This window comes from Haemaphysalis longicornis, unplaced genomic scaffold (assembly GCF_048455015.1).
Source record: "Haemaphysalis longicornis isolate Haplotype H1 unplaced genomic scaffold, Haemaphysalis longicornis Haplotype H1 scaffold_4, whole genome shotgun sequence".
NCBI classification, from domain to species: domain Eukaryota; kingdom Metazoa; phylum Arthropoda; class Arachnida; order Ixodida; family Ixodidae; genus Haemaphysalis; species Haemaphysalis longicornis.
Genome location: NW_027526361.1, coordinates 183,784,659 through 183,805,110, shown reverse-complemented (window position 1 = coordinate 183,805,110; position 20,452 = coordinate 183,784,659). Strand labels below are relative to the sequence as shown.

General features: G+C 50.4%; 1 protein-coding gene across 8 annotated transcripts in view; it reads left to right on the top strand.

Moving 5' to 3' along the window:
* Positions 1-1,464: 1,464 nt before the first annotated feature.
* The window catches only part of LOC144179555 (protein capicua homolog), a 102,575-nt gene continuing 83,587 nt past the window's right edge, over positions 1,465-20,452 (top strand). For 3 of the 8 annotated variants that reach the window (XM_077707953.1, XM_077707954.1, XM_077707947.1), the window contains exons 1-2: positions 1,848-1,987; positions 3,748-5,954. In XM_077707953.1, the coding sequence (XP_077564079.1) occupies positions 3,971-5,954 (1,984 nt within the window). In that variant the 5' untranslated portion in view covers positions 1,848-1,987; positions 3,748-3,970. Of the gene's footprint in view, positions 1,598-1,749; positions 1,988-2,809; positions 2,932-3,747; positions 5,955-15,516; positions 15,562-20,452 lie in introns of those variants that run through there. The other 5 variants (XM_077707950.1, XM_077707948.1, XM_077707949.1 and 2 more) reach the window with 5 other exon arrangements.

Below are 20,452 nucleotides of genomic sequence, written 5' to 3'. Positions count from 1 at the left end.
ACTTCCAGCACTGACATTCGGTACCCAATTGACCTAAGCGGCCATGATACACAGCCTTGTCTGTGACACTGTACCTAAACTAGACAAAACTGGTGTCTCAACACTCCCTTCAGGAGATGTCATTCTGAGGAAGACTTTCAGCTTGCTGCGCAGTTAGTTGCTAGCATGCCTTGCACTTACTCGCTTAATTTTAATGCCATTGGCACGTGTGCACTAGTCTGCAGAGAAAAAGCGAATGCGAAGTCAACCGAGGCTTTCCCTATTTGCATGGCAGTCGGCAAGCTCACAGCTTTTGGTCCAATGGTCTCGTCGACAATGCTATGTTCATTTACGAGCTAACCTGACACCTTTACAGAATGACCCAGGGTTCCTGCAAAACAGGCTGCTGTGGTGTTGGACAGATGTATGTGCTATACAAACTCAGCTCCCGGGAAGACGTTGCTGCTTATCAATTTAGAACCCCACCAAACACGGGCTGAGAAACAGATGCTACACTCGATCACACAAAAATGCCCTACTGCGCCTAAAATACCCCGCCGAAAAAAGAAATTGAGCGCTACAGGCGACCACTTTTGTATTTTTCTGGACATATTTTTCATTAAATTCACCATCCACGTATTTTTTAATAAAGAAATAACTGCGAATATCGCTTATGTATTGATGTCTTGCCCCAGATAACAGTAATAATTTGCTTTAAGCTCAACAATATTGACAAGCATGAACATTACCACCGGACCTAGACGTTCAGATTTGGCTGTGGGTATATAAACCTGTTGTGCAGTATCTCTTTCACTTAGGCCGAGCAGCTGAATCGCGGGACAGGCAGCCAGAGCAAAATTTGTGCGTTCAGTAGCCCAAGAAAGACTTTGGCCTTAAAAAAAAAATAAATACGGCGACGCTAGTTCTCTCGCCGAGACGAAGGTTGTTGCGAAGGGGACGCGTGTACAGGCTTCTCGGCATTGTTCGAGTGCGGTCGGCAGGCCTGACAAAATGCACGCTTTTAAAACCAACTACGAAAGCCAATGCTGTCGCCCACATAACTTCGGTCCCAAATTTCTTTTACACCAGGCTGAAAAAAACACACGTCCGATCCCGTTCCATTTCTCAAGTTTCGGCCGCTTCTAAAAGAGACGAACCACTGGGTGAAATTAAATCCGCTGGCGAAACAATGTCGCCGCCGCCTTCGAGTGGGGATCACCTTGTGACGACGGCCGGTGTTTTTCGCATCGGGCCACTCGACTAGACAAGCCTACCACTTTGTTGCCGTGCTGTCCGGTGAAGTTTAAATTTAGCTTTCGCATGTGGACGCAAGGGAGGCCGACGGCGGCACAGGAAGGCGAGCGGGGCGTCGTCTACGTCACCGCGACCGTAGCGTCGTAGTAAAGTAAACAGCAGCAGCAGAAAAGGGGCAATTGCTTTTACCCTTGGAAGGAAGTTCATGATATCATCAACGCAGACTACTCCGCTGCCGCAGCCAAATATCGCCCATATGGCATTGCTCCTCGCCCATTGGCCGTAGTAGGTGACGTCAGCGCTTCCTGCGTGCACATGCTGTAAACGCACAGGCCCTGGGCACGAGCGCTCCGCAGGCTGCAAGGTGAGTCCCGTGCGGGCTTTTCTCGCCCCGTTCGTGGTCGCGCGTCGTTGCAATGCGGCGCGAGTCGGCACCGAAATTTGTTGCACTGGCATGAACCGTCGGGGCATTGGCGGCGACTGCACCTATTAAGGTTATTTTTCGACCTCCGAGAATAAACAATGTGAAAGACCCGTGGGTGCACGGCTCGCCAATCGGATGACAGAAATTCGCTCTATGGGTGGCACGTGACTCGGACGGGCCAATGGCGTGCGAGCACAGTACTAGGTAACCACTCATTCACCATTTTTACAGGGCTTGGTTATGTTGGGCACAAATGAAGAAATTATGTTTCGCCCCGTTTTACACGCACCTTACCCCCTCGGATACTGACCTGCAATCGCGCTCTTTAAGGTAAGCCCCCGCAAGTTTTGCAAGCGCCGAGTATTGTCATGCAGCGGCGGTCCGTGTGTCATTGTGCGTGGTTGCTGCTCGTGATGACATTTGGGCTCTGTTTACGGCATAATATTTCGCGCTAATTGCATTCGTATTGCGCCCCTTTCAGCTCGCATATCGATAACTGCTTCATCCATCTCGACCGTGCATTGGCGGCATTTGCAGCTGCATCGCGCAAAGCGTGCATTCGCGACTTGTTAGAGCGTGCCCCCGTCCTGCGCTCCCGTAGCGTACAAGCCCATATCGCATCGCGACAACTTTTGTGTCGCTGCGGCCTTTTCTCGCCGCTTGCACGCGTACGCGGAGAGCGTAAACAATGTCCGAATGTCATCGCACGACGTGCTGGCCCGTTTTGTCGGCTCAGCTGGCACTGCCTATCGCTGCTGGAGCCTCTTGTTTTATTTGTTGCCTGCGTGCGGATATGGGCCCGTTGTATAACACCTTGTAGCGTAGACACAATGCCGCTTCGGGGAATGTCGCGGCGGCGGCCGTTTTTTCTCCGTACCAGCCCCGTGGACGGCCGGCGAGGATTTTTTGCCGCTTTTGTGCGCGTGAAAAAAGCTGGTTGCGGCAAAACAGCGGCGCAGCAGTAGTTTTTGAACGCCTCGCGCACACCTCGGAGATACGGTTAACCTGTGGAGCTGGTTCCCCCCTCCGGACCACGAAACTCGGATGGGCTCTTGCGTGCGGCCCGCGAAAGGCGAGAAGTGTTGCATCCGCTAGTTCGCTGCGTGCCGCAGGGGCCAATTCGGTGCAACGCATTCGATTGTGCACTGCGTTAGCGCATCGGTCTTGTGCACTTGCAGACGTCGTGCGGCTGCTGGTGCGTCGCCGTCGCCGGGTGTCTTTTTCGACTCGCGGGCGCTCTCGTGGAGGTCAGCTAGCATTCATCCCGTAGGCAGGTATCTTACGCCGTTGCATTGCTTTTGAAAACCCTTCCGCGATGCGTATGCGTCAGAGATCGAACGCCGGTTACGTAACGGAGTTTCAGGCGTGCTGCACGTTATGCATGCACTGTGTGCGCAATTTGCACACTCGCACAAGTGCACCGCGGAATGCCCGTTGCGTGCACGGTGCCGTGCGGATTAATCTCGGAATGAGTGCATGCACTGGGTTTAGTTTTGCAAAGCTTTGTTGCAGCCACCCATCAGGTACGGCTCATGCAAGTTCTGCGCAGTGCCTACAATGCTTGCAGCTGTTTGCAAACTTGCCATTTGCCTGCGCCGTTATTGCAGCGTTTATGCATCTTTTCTTGGGATTGGTGGGTTTGCCACATCTCATTTTGGCCGCTCTTACTTTAGCAATCTCCCTCGGATTTCTTGTGTGCCCACTTCTTCGGTAGTTTTGATTTCAAGTGTGTATTGACGTAATGAGCATGAGTGCAGTCGCATTCTCGGGCTTCTAAATTTCCGGGACCCAGTGAATTCGTTTACCATTTATTTCTGTGCAAATTGTATGCCCAGACTGTCAGTAGTGTGCGGGCTGCAAACGATCAGGGTACAAGTGCAACAAGGCACATACGTGGGGCCTTGCATGTGCCTTCTTCACTTGTGCCCTGGTTGTGTGCGCCTTACGAACTCGCCGAAGCAGGTAATGTACACAGTGGTAATTTCAGTATGGGTGGAATGCTGCAGTATGTGTAACTCGAATTCAAGAACGCATAGAGGTGCCCCAGGCGGCGTACTTTTAAAGCCATTGCCTGCTCCATTTCTACGCAGATGAAAGCTGCTCGGCGCCTAGCAGTTGATGGCAGCGTCAGGAACTGAGCAGCCACCATGAAAGGCCACCTGCTTGGGTGCAAAGTTTGTAGCCCCGGATCCCTCAAGGCCACTCGACTGTGCTCCTTCAAGTCTTTTAGGAGAAAGGTGATGGCCCGTGCCATGAATCTCCAGCAAAGAATCAGCAGCAGTGCCACCTCATTTTAGGACGAAGAGCGCAGCCATGGAGAGAGACCTGAGCGCGTACCAGGGAACGCTGGACCTGAAGCGGAAGGCTGAGGAAAAGCTGCTCCTGGAAGGCCCCACGGTCGTGCAGAACATTGACCCTTCCTACTACCGCAAGAAGTCGGCCGAGTCCGGCTTCGACGAAGAAGAGTCGCGACTCGACGATGAGCTGAAGAAGGCGGCCAGCAAGTTGCCAAAGAAGCGCAAGTTTGACTTTGACTTTGGCGACGTGGTTGCCTCCTTTGGCAGCCGCAACAGCAGCACCACGGCCGAGCCCATGCCGGGCGTGGACCTGCGTGACTGGAAGGGCCACCGTGTCCTGGTGCGGCTCAACGACCTGTACGTGCCCGCTGTGATCAGGGACGTGGCCAGTGACCGCGACGTGATTGTCCAGCTCGACAGCAACCAGAACGAGCTGTTCCGTGTGCGGGACGTCTTTGACGCGGCGCGGCTCGATGTCATCGGGGACCACAGCCCCTCGCAGGGCCAGGTGACGGTGGGCATGCAGCTGTGTGCGCGGCTCGAGGACAACGTGTATGCGGAGGGGCTGGTCGCGGAGGTTCGGTCGCGCCCGCCCGTGCAGTACTACGTGCGCTTCCTCCGCAGGCCCGCAGGTGTGGTGGCCGACGGGGTGTGGGTGACGCGGGCAGGGCTGCGGCTGCGGCAGCCCCCCTGGTGGGAGGACATGGAACTGGCCGTGTCCCCCATGTTCCAGCGCGACCCCATGCCGCTGCTGGCGCCGCCCCTCGTCGAGCAGGGCCTGCCGCCGCTGCCGCCCCAGCAGCACCTGCTGCAGCCGCACGGCGTCTCTGTCATCACCGATGGCATCCACCGCCTCCTGCCCGTCAACCTGGCGGGCGAAGTGGACCGGTCCGCCGATGGCAGGGCCCGCAAGCTGACCGTGGGCAGCTCCCCGAGCGCCGTGGGCGACGAGGACTCCTCGGACGACGACCTCAAGACCGGCCGCATCGAGTTTGACCCGACCCCGAGCCCGTCCCACCTCGGCTTCTGCCGCGACAACCTGACCCCGCGCTCGCGGCTGGCCTCCTCAGCCGAGCTGCGCGGTCTGACACCACGCACCCCCCCTACGCAGCAGAAGTACAAGAAAGGCGACATCGTGTCCACGCCCAACGGCATCCGCAAGAAGTTCAATGGCAAGCAGTGGCGGCGCCTGTGCTCCAAGGAAGGCTGCACCAAGGAGTCTCAGCGGAGGGGCTACTGCTCGCGCCACCTCTCCCTCAAGGGCAAGTCCGGGGGCGGAGGGGCGGCCGTGCGCAAGGGCAGTGCGCCCGCCGCAACGTCGTCTGGCCAGCAACCGCCGTTCTCGGCCGGGGCACTGCGGGTGGTGGGCGGCGGGCGGGAGTGGGAGGAGTCGTCGCGCGAGAGCATCAGTGGCAGCCCCGGGGACCGCGCGAGCCGCGTGCAGGGGCGCTTCGACCTGGAAGAGACGGAGGCGGCCAACATGCTGGTCTCGCTGGGCAACTCTCGGTCGGCCACGCCGTCCTCGTTGAGCCCGTCGGAGCGCCCCGAGCTGTTTGCGCCCATCCGGCACGCCACCGCCTGGGGGGCCCCGGACGGCCACTCTCCGGAAGGCGCTTTCCGGCCGACCACCGTCGTCGTGCACCGGCCGCGCGTGGTCAAGACCTCGGAGCCCGTCTCGGTGATCCAGCACTCGCTGCCGCCGGACAAGCAGCTGCTCCTCGGGGAGTCGCCGGCAGCGTCCGCGCAGATGGTGCTGCTCCAGCAGGCCTTGCAGCAAGGGCGCGGGTCGCTGGGAGACTCGATGCCCGCCTACAGCGCCATCCAGGTGGCCCCTCCCAAGGAGCTGCCCGGCATCAATGGCCAGGTGGCCGTGGTGCTGCAGACGCCCCCCCAGCAGCAGCAGCACCCCAGCCCGGCGCACCTGCTCCCCGTGATGCCCGTGGTGGCCGCCAATGGCGAGGCACACAAGGACGATCCGGCCGTGGACGCCCCTGGGAGCGGTGAGTCCTGGGGGGGCGTCTACCTGCGGCTCTTACTGCGAAGGAACAGGGTTCGCACAGGTCCTTGAAAACCTTGAAAACCCTTGAATTTAGAAGTGTCAATTTTAAGGCCTGGAAAGTCCTGGAATTTTTAAATGGTCCTTGAAAACCCTTGATTTTTTCGGAGAGAATCAATGGACCTGTCTTTTCACAAGAATTCAAAGTGTTTGTCGTGGATTTTAGGTGCTAACAAATGTAAAGAAACATCATAACAATCAAGTTTCAGTGTATTGCGTGAAATTACAAGTTTGGTGGGAGCAGACACTTGTCAATCCAATCCATGTCACGATACAATCCAGTGAAAGCCAGCTTCTGTTCTCTATCTTGCATCTTCCATATAGTCTGTGGACGCATACTCCTTAAATGTTTCCTGTGCCTCATACGCTCCATCTGCGTTTGCTTTTTCGTGCAAATGGTGGACGTGTACATTGTTCATCCTGCCTTGCAGCAACACTTGCGGATTTAATTTTAGCTGATACTCTTGCTCACAAAGGAGGAGATGCAGGCAACATTAACTAAGTTTTAAAATCAAACAGCCTCAGCAAACACAAAGGAAAAAGAAAAACCTCTAAATACCAGCCATGAAATAAAAAATTTCCCCGAGGGGAAGAATGTGAAAGTGCGAATGCACGAGTTGAATTTGCGCGGTTTGGTAATGTTCGCGAAAGAGAGATCACACACACACACACACAACTACAAAGAAAGAAAGATGCATTTATTCACAGACACCTATTTGTGTTGTCGTTGTACTTGATTGCTAGAGCGGATCTCAGCTTTGAAATTTCGTGTCAGTACTCCTTTAAGCGGGTGCAGTAGCCCTTCTCACGCCCGATTCCTGGCCAATCCCCCACGTGGGTATGTGCCATGCACAGACACCTATTTGTGTTGTCGTTGTACTTGATTGCTAGAGCGGATCTCAGCTTTGAAATTTCGTGTCAGTACTCCTTTAAGCGGGTGCATTAGCCCTTCTCACGCCCGATTCCTGGCCAATCCCCCACGTGGGTATGTGCCATATCAGCGGCCAGGCAGCGCGCGCCCATCTCCCCCCGTTGCCAAGGAAGACGAGGAGATTCCTGGCCAATCCCCCATGTGGGTATGTGCCATCTCCCCTCGTTGCCAAGGAAGACGAGGAGCGCGCGCACCCGCATCTGTTGCTATGTGGACGGACGGCGGTCAACGGAATTCAGGGTCGCTTATAAAGTGCATTCGCACTTAAAAAATAAAGCTGGGGAACCGTTTACGAACCCGTTAGCAACTATCTAATTGTGCACTAATGTGCTTAGGTATTGTGCAATAAAAAACTTTTGCATTGTGTTGGAAAAGTAATAAATAATCCCGTATAAAACGTTAGATGGGGACCTTGAAAATGTGTTTTCTGGTCCTTGAAAACCCTTGAATTTTTGCTTTTCAAGCCTGTACGAACCTTGAGGAAGCTCAGGTCAACCCGACCAAATGGGAAGGCGGAGACGTGGATGAGGGTGGTGAATGGGGCCCGGGAGGTTCCACAGCTTTCGTGATGCTCGGAATGGGCACCAGGTGCGCTACACACCTCACAAAGTGCACATTGAGGGACGGGGGCAGAAGGGTCTGAAGGAGGAAACTGGGAACAGGGCACTTCCAGGTGGGCAGAACAGGTTTGGCTGACCCCTAGATGCGGCGTGGCTATACAAGGGGCATGCTGCAAATTTGTTTCTCTACGAGAGCTGGGTACTTAGCTTGGCTGTGCCCACAAGACACGTGTGCCACATAATCAGGGATGTTCCCATAGGGTGCTTTCCCCAATGTCCTACTTAAGCAAAAAGAATGCTACTTGTGTCTATGTGAGGTGTGCGTGCGATTCATAACATGCGGACAATCGGAACCACATAGTGCATATGCTTTTTTATTAGTATTACCAGAAGTAGCACACATATTGGGAAAGATCTCACATGAGGGCATTATGCTAAACACTTTGTGCCTAAGCCTAATGAAGCAGTAACGGTTGCATTGGTTTTAGCAGTAGATGTTAGCTGGAGTTATGTGAGCTATGGTATTATTTCCGTGGGTTTTTGTTTTGTTGTTTTTTTCTAGCTGCTGACATGTATGTGTCGTTATGCAAAACCTCCAGAGATGAGCTGGCTGTTATCACTTCCAAACTCGTGAGAAGAAACACAGAACAGCATTGCTGGCACTAATTACTGTGTGTACTGATGAGGGATTTCACGCCTTGCATCATGCTGAAGAGTAATGTCTTGTTGTGGGGTGTGTGTTCGATGCGTTTACAAAATGTTTCTGTGACCCTTGCATCCAGTGTGTTAACATGGGGGTCAGCGCATGGTACGCGTGTTAAAAAAATACAGGGCAGTTTTTTTTTTTTTTTGAGACTGTATGCTTACAAACTACTGCAGCATCGACAAACAAGCTACCTAAGAAAAGGCAAACATTATCACTCATTCATAGCAATGTCTTTTCAAAATGCGCACACCCATTGACATCCGAGTCCGTCGCTTAGGCAGAGCGATACCATACCTGAGCGATTGCCGTTCTTAACTTGTTCCCAAGTATAAGCAGCCACAGAGTGTGAGTACGCAGTGCACTCGCACTTCAAGGAATTCCAGTTAGTCTGTAAGCTCCATCTTGCCTGCATTAATAACCGGATGGCTCTGGTATTTACTGGAAAGGACATCTAATTTGTGAAATGAGGACTTGAAGGATTGCTTGGTTCTTCATTGCAGCCACACGATAACCAGACAGTGCCCCATTAGGCAACCAGGTCTTGGAAGTGGGCTAGTTGGCTCCAAACTTGAAGCATCGATGGCGCTATGCTAACACGGACAGGAATGTTAGCCACAGGACGACTGTAGTGCATGCTGCGAACTGGTTTTTAATGCTGGTTGTGCGTGTGTTGGTCGAAACGTGTCGGTTGAAAATCCGGCGTTCGTTGCGCACGTATCGGCCGACCGCTCAAAGGACGAAAAAACGGTTCCAAGAATGCTCAAAATGACCCCACATTTTGCAGGGAAGCTCGTTATGAATGGAGTAAGCGACTGAGTAGAAAGGAAAATTGGGTTAATTTTATGCTGAGTGGGATTTGAAGCAAGGTCCTTTCGAATGCGAGAGAAACAGGGAGCCCCTGAACCACCAGAGCTTGATGATTCTAGCTGAGTAGAGGCGAACCTTGAGAAAGGTCTGCGGCATGTTTTTGCTAACACAACGAATACGTAGGACGCACAACAGGGATGGGCCGAGCCTCTCATTCATAGCAACTGAAAGGAAAGAGAACAAAAGGAAAAATTTGTGATGACGATGATAGTGACAGAACGCATGCGTGTTACGAGACACTTGCCACCGGAATATAGGCACCTCGTCGTCATTACTGTGAATAGAGTGAATGCACTGCCTTCCGCGCAACAAGGGTTGTGCAATTTTTATCAGTGTAGTTGGGTTCTCACTGTTTACATCAACAGCCGGTATGAAAACACGGTGACGCACGCAATACCAACGTGTCTGTCCCACAATGCAAAACCAACGCTTCCACATTCACCACATTGTAACGAGTGCCTAGGTGTCCTAAAACTTCAATAACAATGACAGAGCTCGTATGAAAACATTCAGGTGCGCATGACAGGAAAGGGTAAAAAAACATTCCAGCTCAACAATATTGCGTGTACAATGACCTATGAGCTATCTAGTTGCATCATCTCAGCTGTCGACTGTGTAATTGATGGCACACTAATACAGTCTTTTTTGTTCCCACATTTCACGACTGAACGTACCAGGAGACCTAAACAGAAGCGTAGTGTGCTGAAATTCTGCCCAGCTCAGTGGCTAAGGTGTTGTCCGGCTGAGCCCAAGGACGTGGGTTCGATCCCGGCTGCGATGGCTGCTTTTGAGAGGGAAGTGAAAGTCGAAAATGCCTGTGTCAAGATTTCAGCACATGTTGAAGGACCCCGGGTGGTCGAGAGTAATCCGGAGCCGTCCACTGCGGTGTAGTTTCACCACTTTAAACCCGCGGAGTTTGAAAATTTTGAAATTCTTCCCAGCAACCACACGTAGCGCTGTGAGCAGCCAAGTGGCCAGGTGCCAATACATGCTAGCATAGGGCCTCCTTGATTGTCGGTCCCTGATCGTCCGCGAACTGCCTGGGACGCAATCTGGCGCTCGATTTCCCCATGTATTCCTATGGGACTTCTGGTCCGAACACCGTCCAGGACTGGTAAATCGAGGAGGCCATTAGATTGCTGTGCCCCTCAAGCCTTTCATTCATGCAACATCCTGATAGGTCCCGTATGGCACAGGCTGACAGGTCCTATATTATACACTTGACTCGAGAATTCAAAGTATTGGAATTTTCGGTTAATTGAAACTGATGTGCTGGTCCCGCCAGTTTTGCATGGAATCCAGGGGAAGAAATTTCTCGGTAATTTGAAGCTGGAAGCCAGTTAACTGCAAGTTATTTCGAATCAGAAGCATCGAGGTGACTGTCCTTTCTTGATAAAATTAAAATTTTTCATTCGCAAGAACACTGCCATGTTCTGCACTGGTGTCTGCGCCATCGCAACTGAGGCAGCCTGGTGTTGATAACGCGGGAGGGCAGTTCAGACTCGCACCAGCACATGCACCTCTCGATAAATTGTCTTTTTTTCCCGTCGCACCGTGTGCCACGAAAAATTCTTGGCACGTGCGGTCAAGGGCAAGAAAGGAGCGACACCACGGAGCACTAGTTTCAACTTGAGAGTTGAAAGTAGCGCTTTGTGGTGTCGCTCCGTTCCTGCCCTTGTCCGAAAGTGCTATTGTTTTCGCACCCACTCGAGCTTCTGTTCCCGCAGAAGCTCCTTCGATTCCCACTGTTCTTCATCCAAGTGAACGACACGTGTCTATCCACTGGGAGTTAAAACCTGGAAGGACTCGAGCTTTATTCGAGGGGACAAACATGTGGCTGTCCGTCCCGCATTCTCACTGTCTGTGTAACACACCAACCCAAACCCAAACTGCTCGACCATCGAGGACAGTTGGCAGGTCGCATTGAGCCGCGAGACCTGCACGTTTAAACTTCCCGCCAGCGCAACGCGCTTGTCATTGGCAGCGGCATAAAGACTAGCTGTGCATACTTGCCCCCCATGTTCCCACCCCCAACCAGTGCACGCAATAACCGACAACTGGTGATGGGCGCGTGCTTAGGCGTGAAATACGCTCGCGAAAATGTCGCGTGGAAAGCTTTTCGTGCCGAAAGAGAAATATGGGCTCACCTCGGCCTTCAAAGCGGGCAAGTTCCTCTGGTAACGCCTGATAAGGGCACTACCGACGTTATCAGCCAATTTCGCAGCTTGTGGAAGAGGCGTCGGTGGTGGCGAGAGGAATAGCAGTTGTAACAGAGCTGTCAGTGGGGGTGGGGAGAAGCGCCGCTGCGGCGCCGAGTAAATTCGCTTCACCAGAATGAGAACTGCGGGGTTAGACATGTACTGCTTTGCAGTAAAAAACGAAGCAAAAGCAACTAGTCTGTGTCAAGGCTGGAAGTTGGAGTGACCCTAGAATAACCGTGCAATTGTCACCTCAGTTGCTGCATCAAAGCTCCTGTTCGAAAGCTGTATCAGAATGTCCGCATTGCAGTGCCTGCTCCTAGTGCCGGTACTCTCTCTACACGTGGCTCCGTGCTGCTCATCATAGTGGAGGGTGATAAACGTTTTCCTACCTGTTTCACACCTGGGTACTGTTACGATGTTTCCTTGGGCGAGCACACTCGAAAGAGGTGCGCTTTTAATGTACAGTGGATAAACACAGAACTAGGGAAGCGAGAACCAAGTTTATTTTTTTAACAGAACCAGGAAGATACACGTGGGCCGCCACTTGTGCCAACCACTGTGCGCATGCGTCAAATTTATTTATTTATTCCTGGGAAACTCGATTTCTCTAGGTACCAAGGCAATGCAAGCCCTCTATTGACGATACTGCGCATACGTTGGGCATGCCATTGCAGCGTGAGCTGTAGGCTCCCCGCATAATTTGGCTCTGGCTCTGTCATCGTCCCTATGATCGGCCATGATCTTTCCATTAGTTGCTCCTTTCGATCTTGCACATAACCTTGTTATGTCAACCAGGCATACGTGGAATAGGTAGTAGGCAGATGTAGTCCGGAATTATTCTGTAGTGGGCTTTGAACGCCCGTCCACACGTAATCTGGTACCGTTGGCTATGCGGATTTCTGAACGTGCGCTCTGGTGGACCAAGAAGCGATGAGGTAAATTTAAAATGCTCAGTGGAGCAGATGTCTAACTGCACATCCAATCAAGGGGTTTATCCCATGCATCACTGGCTTTGCTGGGTGGGAAATTTTTTAACGTCGCGTTGTACCCGCATTGAGCGATATCTGATTGGGTTATTTCTTTGGGAATGCGTCGGCACAATTTCCTCCGGGAAGTTTACCGGTTGTACCTTTTTTTTCCCCCCCATTTTTCGGTCTACCGCTGCCCTTGAAGAGGCTAAGACGTTTGTGCTTCTTCCTGGGTCTTCTCGTGCGCGTAGTAAATGCTATTTGTCGTTGCATTGCGTTTCTTTTTTTGTTGCCTCCCTGTTTTTCGAGGAAGAAAAGGTCACGGGCTGAGCTCGCAGCTGCGGCAAGCGCTGTTATTGTCGGCGTGACAATCGAACCGCAGCCGCATTGCACCGCATTTAAGCTTTCTTTTCCTTCATTCCCCCTTCTTGTCTCCTTCTTCGTCTTACGCCGCTCAAACCGTGTCGTCTACTACGGAAGGGCACATCTGCAACAATTGCACCGTGCGCGTCTCTCTCGCGCCCAATGTGCCCTCCCGGCCCTGCGGAGGAGAAGCATGTGTTCGGTGCCATTCAAAGCGGGCTTTGTGTTTTACTTCTCCAGCTTGTCGCTCTCGCGTTCGGGTGGAATTCGTCGTCTTCAGTGTTCTCATAATCGGGGCGGTGGTGACTCAGGCTTGTGCCGTTGTGGTACGACTGGGGAGCTGCTGCTTGTTCTTGTTTTTCTTTTCTGCGGGTATTTGTTTTTCCGAAAGCGTTTCGACATCGGCATCGCTGTCAAGCAGCAATTCATTTTGTGTGTTCAGACAATGAGCGCGGCGTTTCTGTATTTCTGTCTGGCTGTTTCAGGCGGGCTTCGTATGTCTCCTTTGTGGGGTTCTGGGCCCTTCAGCCGTTCTTGCTATTGTGGTTGTTCTTGTCCTTTTTTGAAATGACATTGAACAAATGCTAGTTTTTTTTTTGTTGTGGTTGTTGTGCATTTGTTGGCAGTGTAGCTTTTTTTCGGACTGGCGGATAGGGCGATCGCAGAGTACATAGCAGGGTAGCACTTGCCGTTCACGTCGCTCTTGCGTAAATGCAGCATTGTGCTTCCGTTTTGCTTGCCTTAGCTTTCTGTGTTTTGTTGGCTCGTTGAAGCGACGGTGTTGAGCGGCAACTGTCAGCACGTAATAAAGAAACCACCTTGAACTTGAGCATTTGCCGGGAAAATGTGTCGAAAGGGAGTCTCCAGCCAACGCCGCCTGTATAAACAGTGCCTAACGCGTGAGCGAAAAATGGCCAAACAGCCACTCTCCTGTTGCTCTCTCCTACCCTTCCCCGCTCCGTAGCCTTCCAGCGTGCTTTCGTGTCCGCCAGCCAGCGCCGCTTCTCGGAAACTATGCAAAATAGTGGAAAGTTTGTTTAGCGTTCCCGAGGCGGCGCTCCTACGCCTTCTTGTTTTTCGCCATGCCTGTCTGGCTTGGTCTGTCACTGATAAAACTTCCTTTGTCACGAAGCAAAATCCCTTGCGCTTCCGCAGGCTGATGCCGGCTTTGCGCGCTTATCTACTCGGATCACAGGCCCTGAAATTTTCTGAGTGGGGCATCCCCCCTCTATCCCCTCCGCATTTAGGTATTGTTTTGACCACCCTGTTCGGACTCCGCATCGGTACGTTCTTCTAAAATTGAGGACTGTACTGTAGAAGCGCCCGGACAGCGTGGCGGGATCGCAGCTGCTTATCCTTTTGTTTCCTATAATTTTCTGAAGTTTACAAGCACGTGATATTATTGGAAAGTAATCGTAGAAGTGAGCGCCTGAACAAAAAACGTGCACGCAATTTTTTCTTCTCTAAATACTCCAGAAAGAAAAAATATCAGTAAAATAATGGCTGCCCCATCCGAAAATATCGTTTTTCTGTTAGCTATATGTCTACCCGACAATAAGTATGTTCTTAGACTATTTCAGTCCGCCTCCATCTTTATCTTTGGAAAAATGCAGCAAGTAGGAAGCGAGCGACACGTTGAACGAGATCACCAGTGCGCCACAGAACTAGCGCCCCGTCACGGCTAAGATGTAAGCGAAACGGCCCTTGAAGCCCAACAGGCAAGCTGACAGACACGTCGTAGAAGTGGGTGCAGCGTTCGCGACTCGCGAGCAGTGACGTAAGGCGAGATGTCCGCCGGCACGCGCCACATAGCGGATCAGTGCCTGAACTAAGCGTCCCTACCCTTCCCATTGAAAAGCGCGCGACGCGTCAGGCAATGTTAATACAGGCGGCGTTGCTCCAGCGTAGCTCCTGCACTGATTTGAAGCGATTGACTCAGGTGAAGCAAGCTAACAGAGTCTGCTCTTGGTAACCGGGCACACGTGGGTCGGGTGAAAGTTGGCCTAATTAGTCGAGTTAATGAAGGGTGAGTTAACGAATTGGCTGCAATGCACTTTATTTTCAGGGAAAGACAAAACAAAAAAGAACAATCCTGCGTCGTATTTTTAGTTTTCACTTCGTGGTTGTTTTCTTCGCAAACCAGCGAAGCTTTTTCTCGCTTCTTTCAACCCTCTGTTAACAGAGCTTTTGATAACAGTGTGAAGAACCACTTTGCATGGAAAGTTGTTGTGCTGCCTAAAAGTGCTGTGTAGATGTGTTCAGGCAGCATTTTTTTCCTCGCAGCAGAGTGTAAGTGCGCGTTAATAGGCATAGTTCATAGCATTTAGGATGTGGCTGAAGTTGGTAGAACCTATTTTTAGCTTGAATTTTCAAAATACGCATTTCTTTCGTAGTATTTGTTGTGCAATAAAATTCATCCTAATCATTGCAGTGGGCACTGCCACATTTTGTCATGCCGATACGAGAGCCATACTGGTACAGCTCAAACGTATGTTTGCAGAGGCCATCGTGCTTCTTTAAGTGCTACTTTAAGCATGATTCTTTAAGCATAATTTCAACTTTGAGACCTGCACTCTGTAACACTCTAAGCATTCGTCTGCGGTGCAGTGCCAAGCAATATTTTTTGCACTTTGGGTGTCGTGATGTCTAAGCGCACATGTTTGTGGGCCATTCGATGAATGTATGTTGATCTTAGTTTCAGCAGCATTAGTGCATAGGCCCGCTTGAAGCCTTGAAGGGGTACAATACAGTAGTATTGAGTGTTCCTTGAAATAATGGTAATTAAGAAATGGAGAAAACTCTGGAGCTGCCGTGCTTGGCTCTTGTTCATGTAAGAACTGGTATGGCGCTTTTGTTTTCATCTTGGCTAGCCCTTATTTACTAATGCTTAGCAAGTCTTGTCTCAACCAGTTTTTTCAGAACTCTATCCAGGGAGAGAAGAGTGGAGATTAGCCTGTAAGTCTAACATCACTACTTTTTTGGGGGAGGGGGTCTTGGTATGGCACTGTTTGTGTGGCCCTGTTTAGCTTGTCTGCAGGTCAGCTGCCAAGAGGGTTCCAAATGTGCGCTAGCTCAAAGGGCCAATTGAAATAAACGCCTTTGGTGAGGGTCAGAAAAGGACAGGGAAAGGCCAGCATGCATTTCTTAAAGCCTTGTTGAGGAGGTCAGGGGCACCTCTTTCCAGGCATCTCGGGCACCTGCAAATCAGACTAGCATGCAACGCACCAATCAACGTTTGCCGTATAGGTGGGACTTGACTCTTGCACCAATTGGGAAGTGAGCACCTTTGGCAATGCTTTTGAAGCACCAACGCCAACCAGCTCCCTTTGTGGCCGGTCCGTGGAGGGAACTGTAAGCTCGGTTCCCGGCCGCAGTGGCCGCTTTTTCTGATGGCGGCGAAAAGCAAAAACGCCCCTGTGTACCAGATTTCGGCGCACGTTGAAGATCCCCAGGGGGTCAAAATTAAATCCGGAGCCCTCCACTACGGCGCGCCTCATCGCCTGTGTTGTGTCGGCACGTTAAACCCTACAATCAATCAATCAACTGAAAGCTCAGCATTGCGGCAGGTATCATTTGATTGCCGCTTTCACTAGCAGCGCAAGTGACGATCTCTCTAGCCCAATGTCCCCGGGCACTATCATAGCCTGTCCTGCATCCTACATGTTTTCGCCACGAGTTCCGTTCTGGTGAGTGGTAACACGCTGTAGCTAAAGCCTCTTTCTTACCAGTTCCAAGGGGGACCTCGCAGTCTCTCTCTGGCTCCTTGCGACAGCCCCCAAGCACAGCCACCACCCAGAAGCGGGACTGGGCGATTGTGCTGGTGGTGCCTGTAGTTCTGGTTCGGTGTGCTACGCAAATGAGGACGTCCAGTTAGCACAGGGAGGACTCTTTGCCTTAGTGCTCCCCATTACATGGACGGCTGAGGTTGTCTGGAATGAAGGGTTAGAGGGTCCGTGAACACAAAGTACAACTCTGCTGTTCAGCCTGAAAGAACTGATCTCTGGCAACCTAGCTTCATCCCAGCCACAAAAGAAGACGTTGTTTAATTAACCAGACAAGCACGAGAAGCTGTGTGATGAAGTGGGAGTAGAGGCGCCCCTCCACAACACAATCGCCGAATCTTCTTTCTCGGCAGTGGCTCTGGTCGGGGGCCGCCAATCACACCAAGATTTTCTTTGGCTGGGGAGTCGCCACTGCTTCGTCCGTGTTCCTCAGTATCTCCATTATTTGTTTGGAGCAGTCGTTTTTCAGTGAATCTAGTTTGTACATTGTCTTTTTGGGCCCCCGAGGAAACAAGAAGGGCTGCCTTCTGGGTAGTCTTGTCTTCTGAAGGGAAAAAGTACGGAGCTGAAACCATAGGTAGTGCAAAAAGTAAGCATATAAATTATGTTAGTGAAGACAGAATTAAGAAGTCTTTACTAGTACAAGCAGCAATCCTATGCCTTACAGCTTTGTTCTTTGTAGCGGGTAAGGCTAGCGGGGAGGGATTTTGGTAAACACAAGCGCCGCCTCTTTTGTGTGAAGCATAACTCAGAAAGCGAGAATTTACCAAATTAACTTGATCCATGTTCTTGAATCTGTACGGAATCGCGCAACAAGCCTTATAATTTCCGAGTGCTCCCGTGGTTCCAGCATTTCCGCCCTCAAAACCCAGTTTAACCTTCCCACTCTTGGTTCACGCCGTAGAATCTCGCGTCTTTGTCTTTATCATCAGTTTTTTTTTTCATTCTTTGCCCATAGAAAAGCAGCTCTTCAAGAGAGCCCATCGCATTTCTCTCACCACACATCTTAATGCACTGCATCCTGAGCATGCCTCCCGCACCGCTTTTTTTCAGCAATTGTTTTTTCTGCGCACTGCTCGTGAGTAGAATGACTCTCCTTCTGAAACTGCCATTATCATCGATTCGCAGTGTTTTAAGCGGACTATTGAAGCACACCCATGATGTTTTCTGACATCGTCATGTACCATATGCCGTATTTACGCCCAACCCTTAATGAATGCCCCAAGTAAAGGCCTTTGAGGAGCCGATAAATAATAAATAAATAAATAAATAAATAAGTTTCCGTCATTGCCCCCTAAATAAATTTCCGTCATTGCCCCCCGTTTTTTTTTTTTTTTTTTTTTAGACAAGGCTGTGCATTCTCGCAGTGATGGGAGCTCCCTGGTAATTTCTGACAGGTTATACATTGCATGGACGTTCACAAGCTTGCATGACTGTTTTCTCAGTCCCATTCTTGATAACTAGCACCACGGTGGTGGCGCTTCCGGGACTTGAAATGTCAAAAAAGTTGTGTTGGGCAGGGATAACTGCCGTCTCGTTTGTCATTTTCTACCCGAGGGTTTGTTATTCGTAAATATGTTCTCGGGCGAAACAAGTCATTTAAGGGGGCACACTGGTCTTAAAACAACTTCTTTTAATTTTCAAGTAAACTTCGTGAAACATGTCAGTCTTGCTGTTTTTTCCAACTGATTCCAAATATGCCATTATATTTTCAGTTAGCCAATTAGCTTTTGAGATAATGAGAGATAATCAGACATTTTTAGTCAAGCAATAGACAAAACAGTGTTGGTCATAAAACTAATCTTTACATTTGCCAATACTATTAACCCTGGTGAATGCAATAATCGAAGGAGTTTCTTGATGCATCGCTTGGAACTAATTTTACAGCCCATTAAACTTTGGCGGCACCAGTGGCAAGGAACCATTTTGGATGGCCATTTCAAACACGGAAGCTTAATTAATGAGGTTTAAAATTAGTTCCAAACGATGCATCAAAAAACTGCTTCGATTACTGCACTCACCAAAGTTCATAGTATTGGAAAATCTTTATTACAGTTTCATGACGAATACTGTTTTGCGTATATTTTGACCAAAAATGGCTAATTATCTCAATTATCTTGGGAACTAATTGACCAACTGAAAAAATAATGCCATATTTGAAATCAGTGGGAAAAGATAAGCAAGGCTGGCAAGTTTCACAGAGTTTACTTGAAAATTAAAAGAAGTTGTTCTATGACCAGTGTCCCCCCTTAAGATAAAAGTCAGTGATGGGAAGCGGGATCTGCTTCTGAAAGGTTGGCAACGTTGTCGTGGTTCGGGATAACCATTGGCGAGGCTGTCATCATCAACTGCGCAGTCACCGATCAGTTTTCAGTACGGCCCGACAATTTGGACGTGTTTGCAGAGGCAGTCTAGCAGCATATGTAGGGGCTTTCTTGGACTCGATTTCCAGCATTGCTCAATTAATCGAACATGTTTGCCATTCGTATTAGGTTTGCGAAACAAATCATCGATTGCGCCAATTAATCTTCGGCGAAGTCAGTCTGCTGCCGAAATTCAGCGAAACACACAATACTGCCGTTTCGAAGCACTTGCATTAATTTGTTTAAAAGAAAAGGGAAAAATGTTAGCGGGTAGAAAATGCTACAGGGGCAAATACGCCCACCCACCCTATGAGGTTGGACAATGCAAGAGAGCATCACTTCTCGTTGAGTTGTTGAAGCGTTGGTATGTGTTCGAATCGCTATCAGTGGCAATGCATGCATCGGCCATTAGCCTCTGACGGTTTGTGGGTTGGTGTGTTGACGTCGTAAACAAATTGGGAGCTGTGAATTGACTGTGAGCGTCTCACGGGAGAAGGCATTGTCTTTTAGTGGAGTACATGTGAATCATGCGTGGATGTATTGATGTTGCAGCCAAATAGAAATTGGCGAATTGGATGCACGTAAATTGTGAGCGATGCTCATGCAAGAAAAAATGAAAACGTGCTTGCAACTTGTTAAACCCACTGAAAATTCGAGCTACGGCATCTTAAAATGTGCGTATTTGCTACATGTCGTGGGAGATAATTATTAGGTAAGTTCTAATGTGTGCCGCGCGAGTGAAGTTTCTGTGATTACTTTTATTTTATTGCTTTTGTAATTCTGGACTCCTGGGTGTGTTTTTGTCTGTCCCTACGAAGGGTTTCGCAGAACCCTTTTCATTCATTAACTTACCCATTCTCGGGAAGAATTCTTCCATCTCCCAAAACACTCAAATCAGTGCAGGAATTTCAGCTGTAGAAGGGTGTTTGAAGGGTGAATGCAGCACTCTTTGACTGGAGTCTACAAAATTTGCAGCTCAGTGTACTCAAGGCCGCTGCAACAGAAAAGACGAGACGTTTTTGTGTGTGCGTGCACGCGATGACTTTTCTTTTTTTTCCCTTCCATTGTGCGCACAGCCAACTACGGCGAGCCGCATTTTGTCGAATCTGTCTTCTTTTTCCTCTGCCTGCGCTTAATAGCATCTTTTTGAAAAGCCTTAGGTCAAAGTTCAGCTCACAGGCTGCAGCCTAATGGCAGTTCGCGCGGCAGTCGTCAGTCGCGCCGCTCGCATTCGAACAGTGGCGTCGTCTTTTTTTGCCGGAGGAAAATGCCGACCGCGTCGGGGGACCCCGGCCGCCAGATGTCTTTCATCCTAGATCGAATGAGGCTGGGATTTGCAGGTGTAGTATGTGGGAGGAGCATGCCTGGTGTTGTTGTACGGCACTTCCATCGCTACGCGTAATTACTGCGATACGCTCGAACGACGTGCAATGCCTGAGAAGCCTCCGTGCTGTTGTTACTCCTGGTGCTGTCGTGGGACAAGCGCAAAATGCGGGGCGGTTTTGCAACGCGGTTTTAAATTCGGCGGCATGTGTGCGACCATCGCTGGGATTCTACTTTTTCCCGCTCTTGTTGGTGATGCTGCAAAGGTTGTGAGTGAGAGAAGTGTGTGGAAAGGGGGTGTGAGGATTCTCCCACAATGCTCTTTCCGTGCTCTCGTCTCAAGAAGGTCCCCATGACAATACTCGCCCTTCTTTCTTC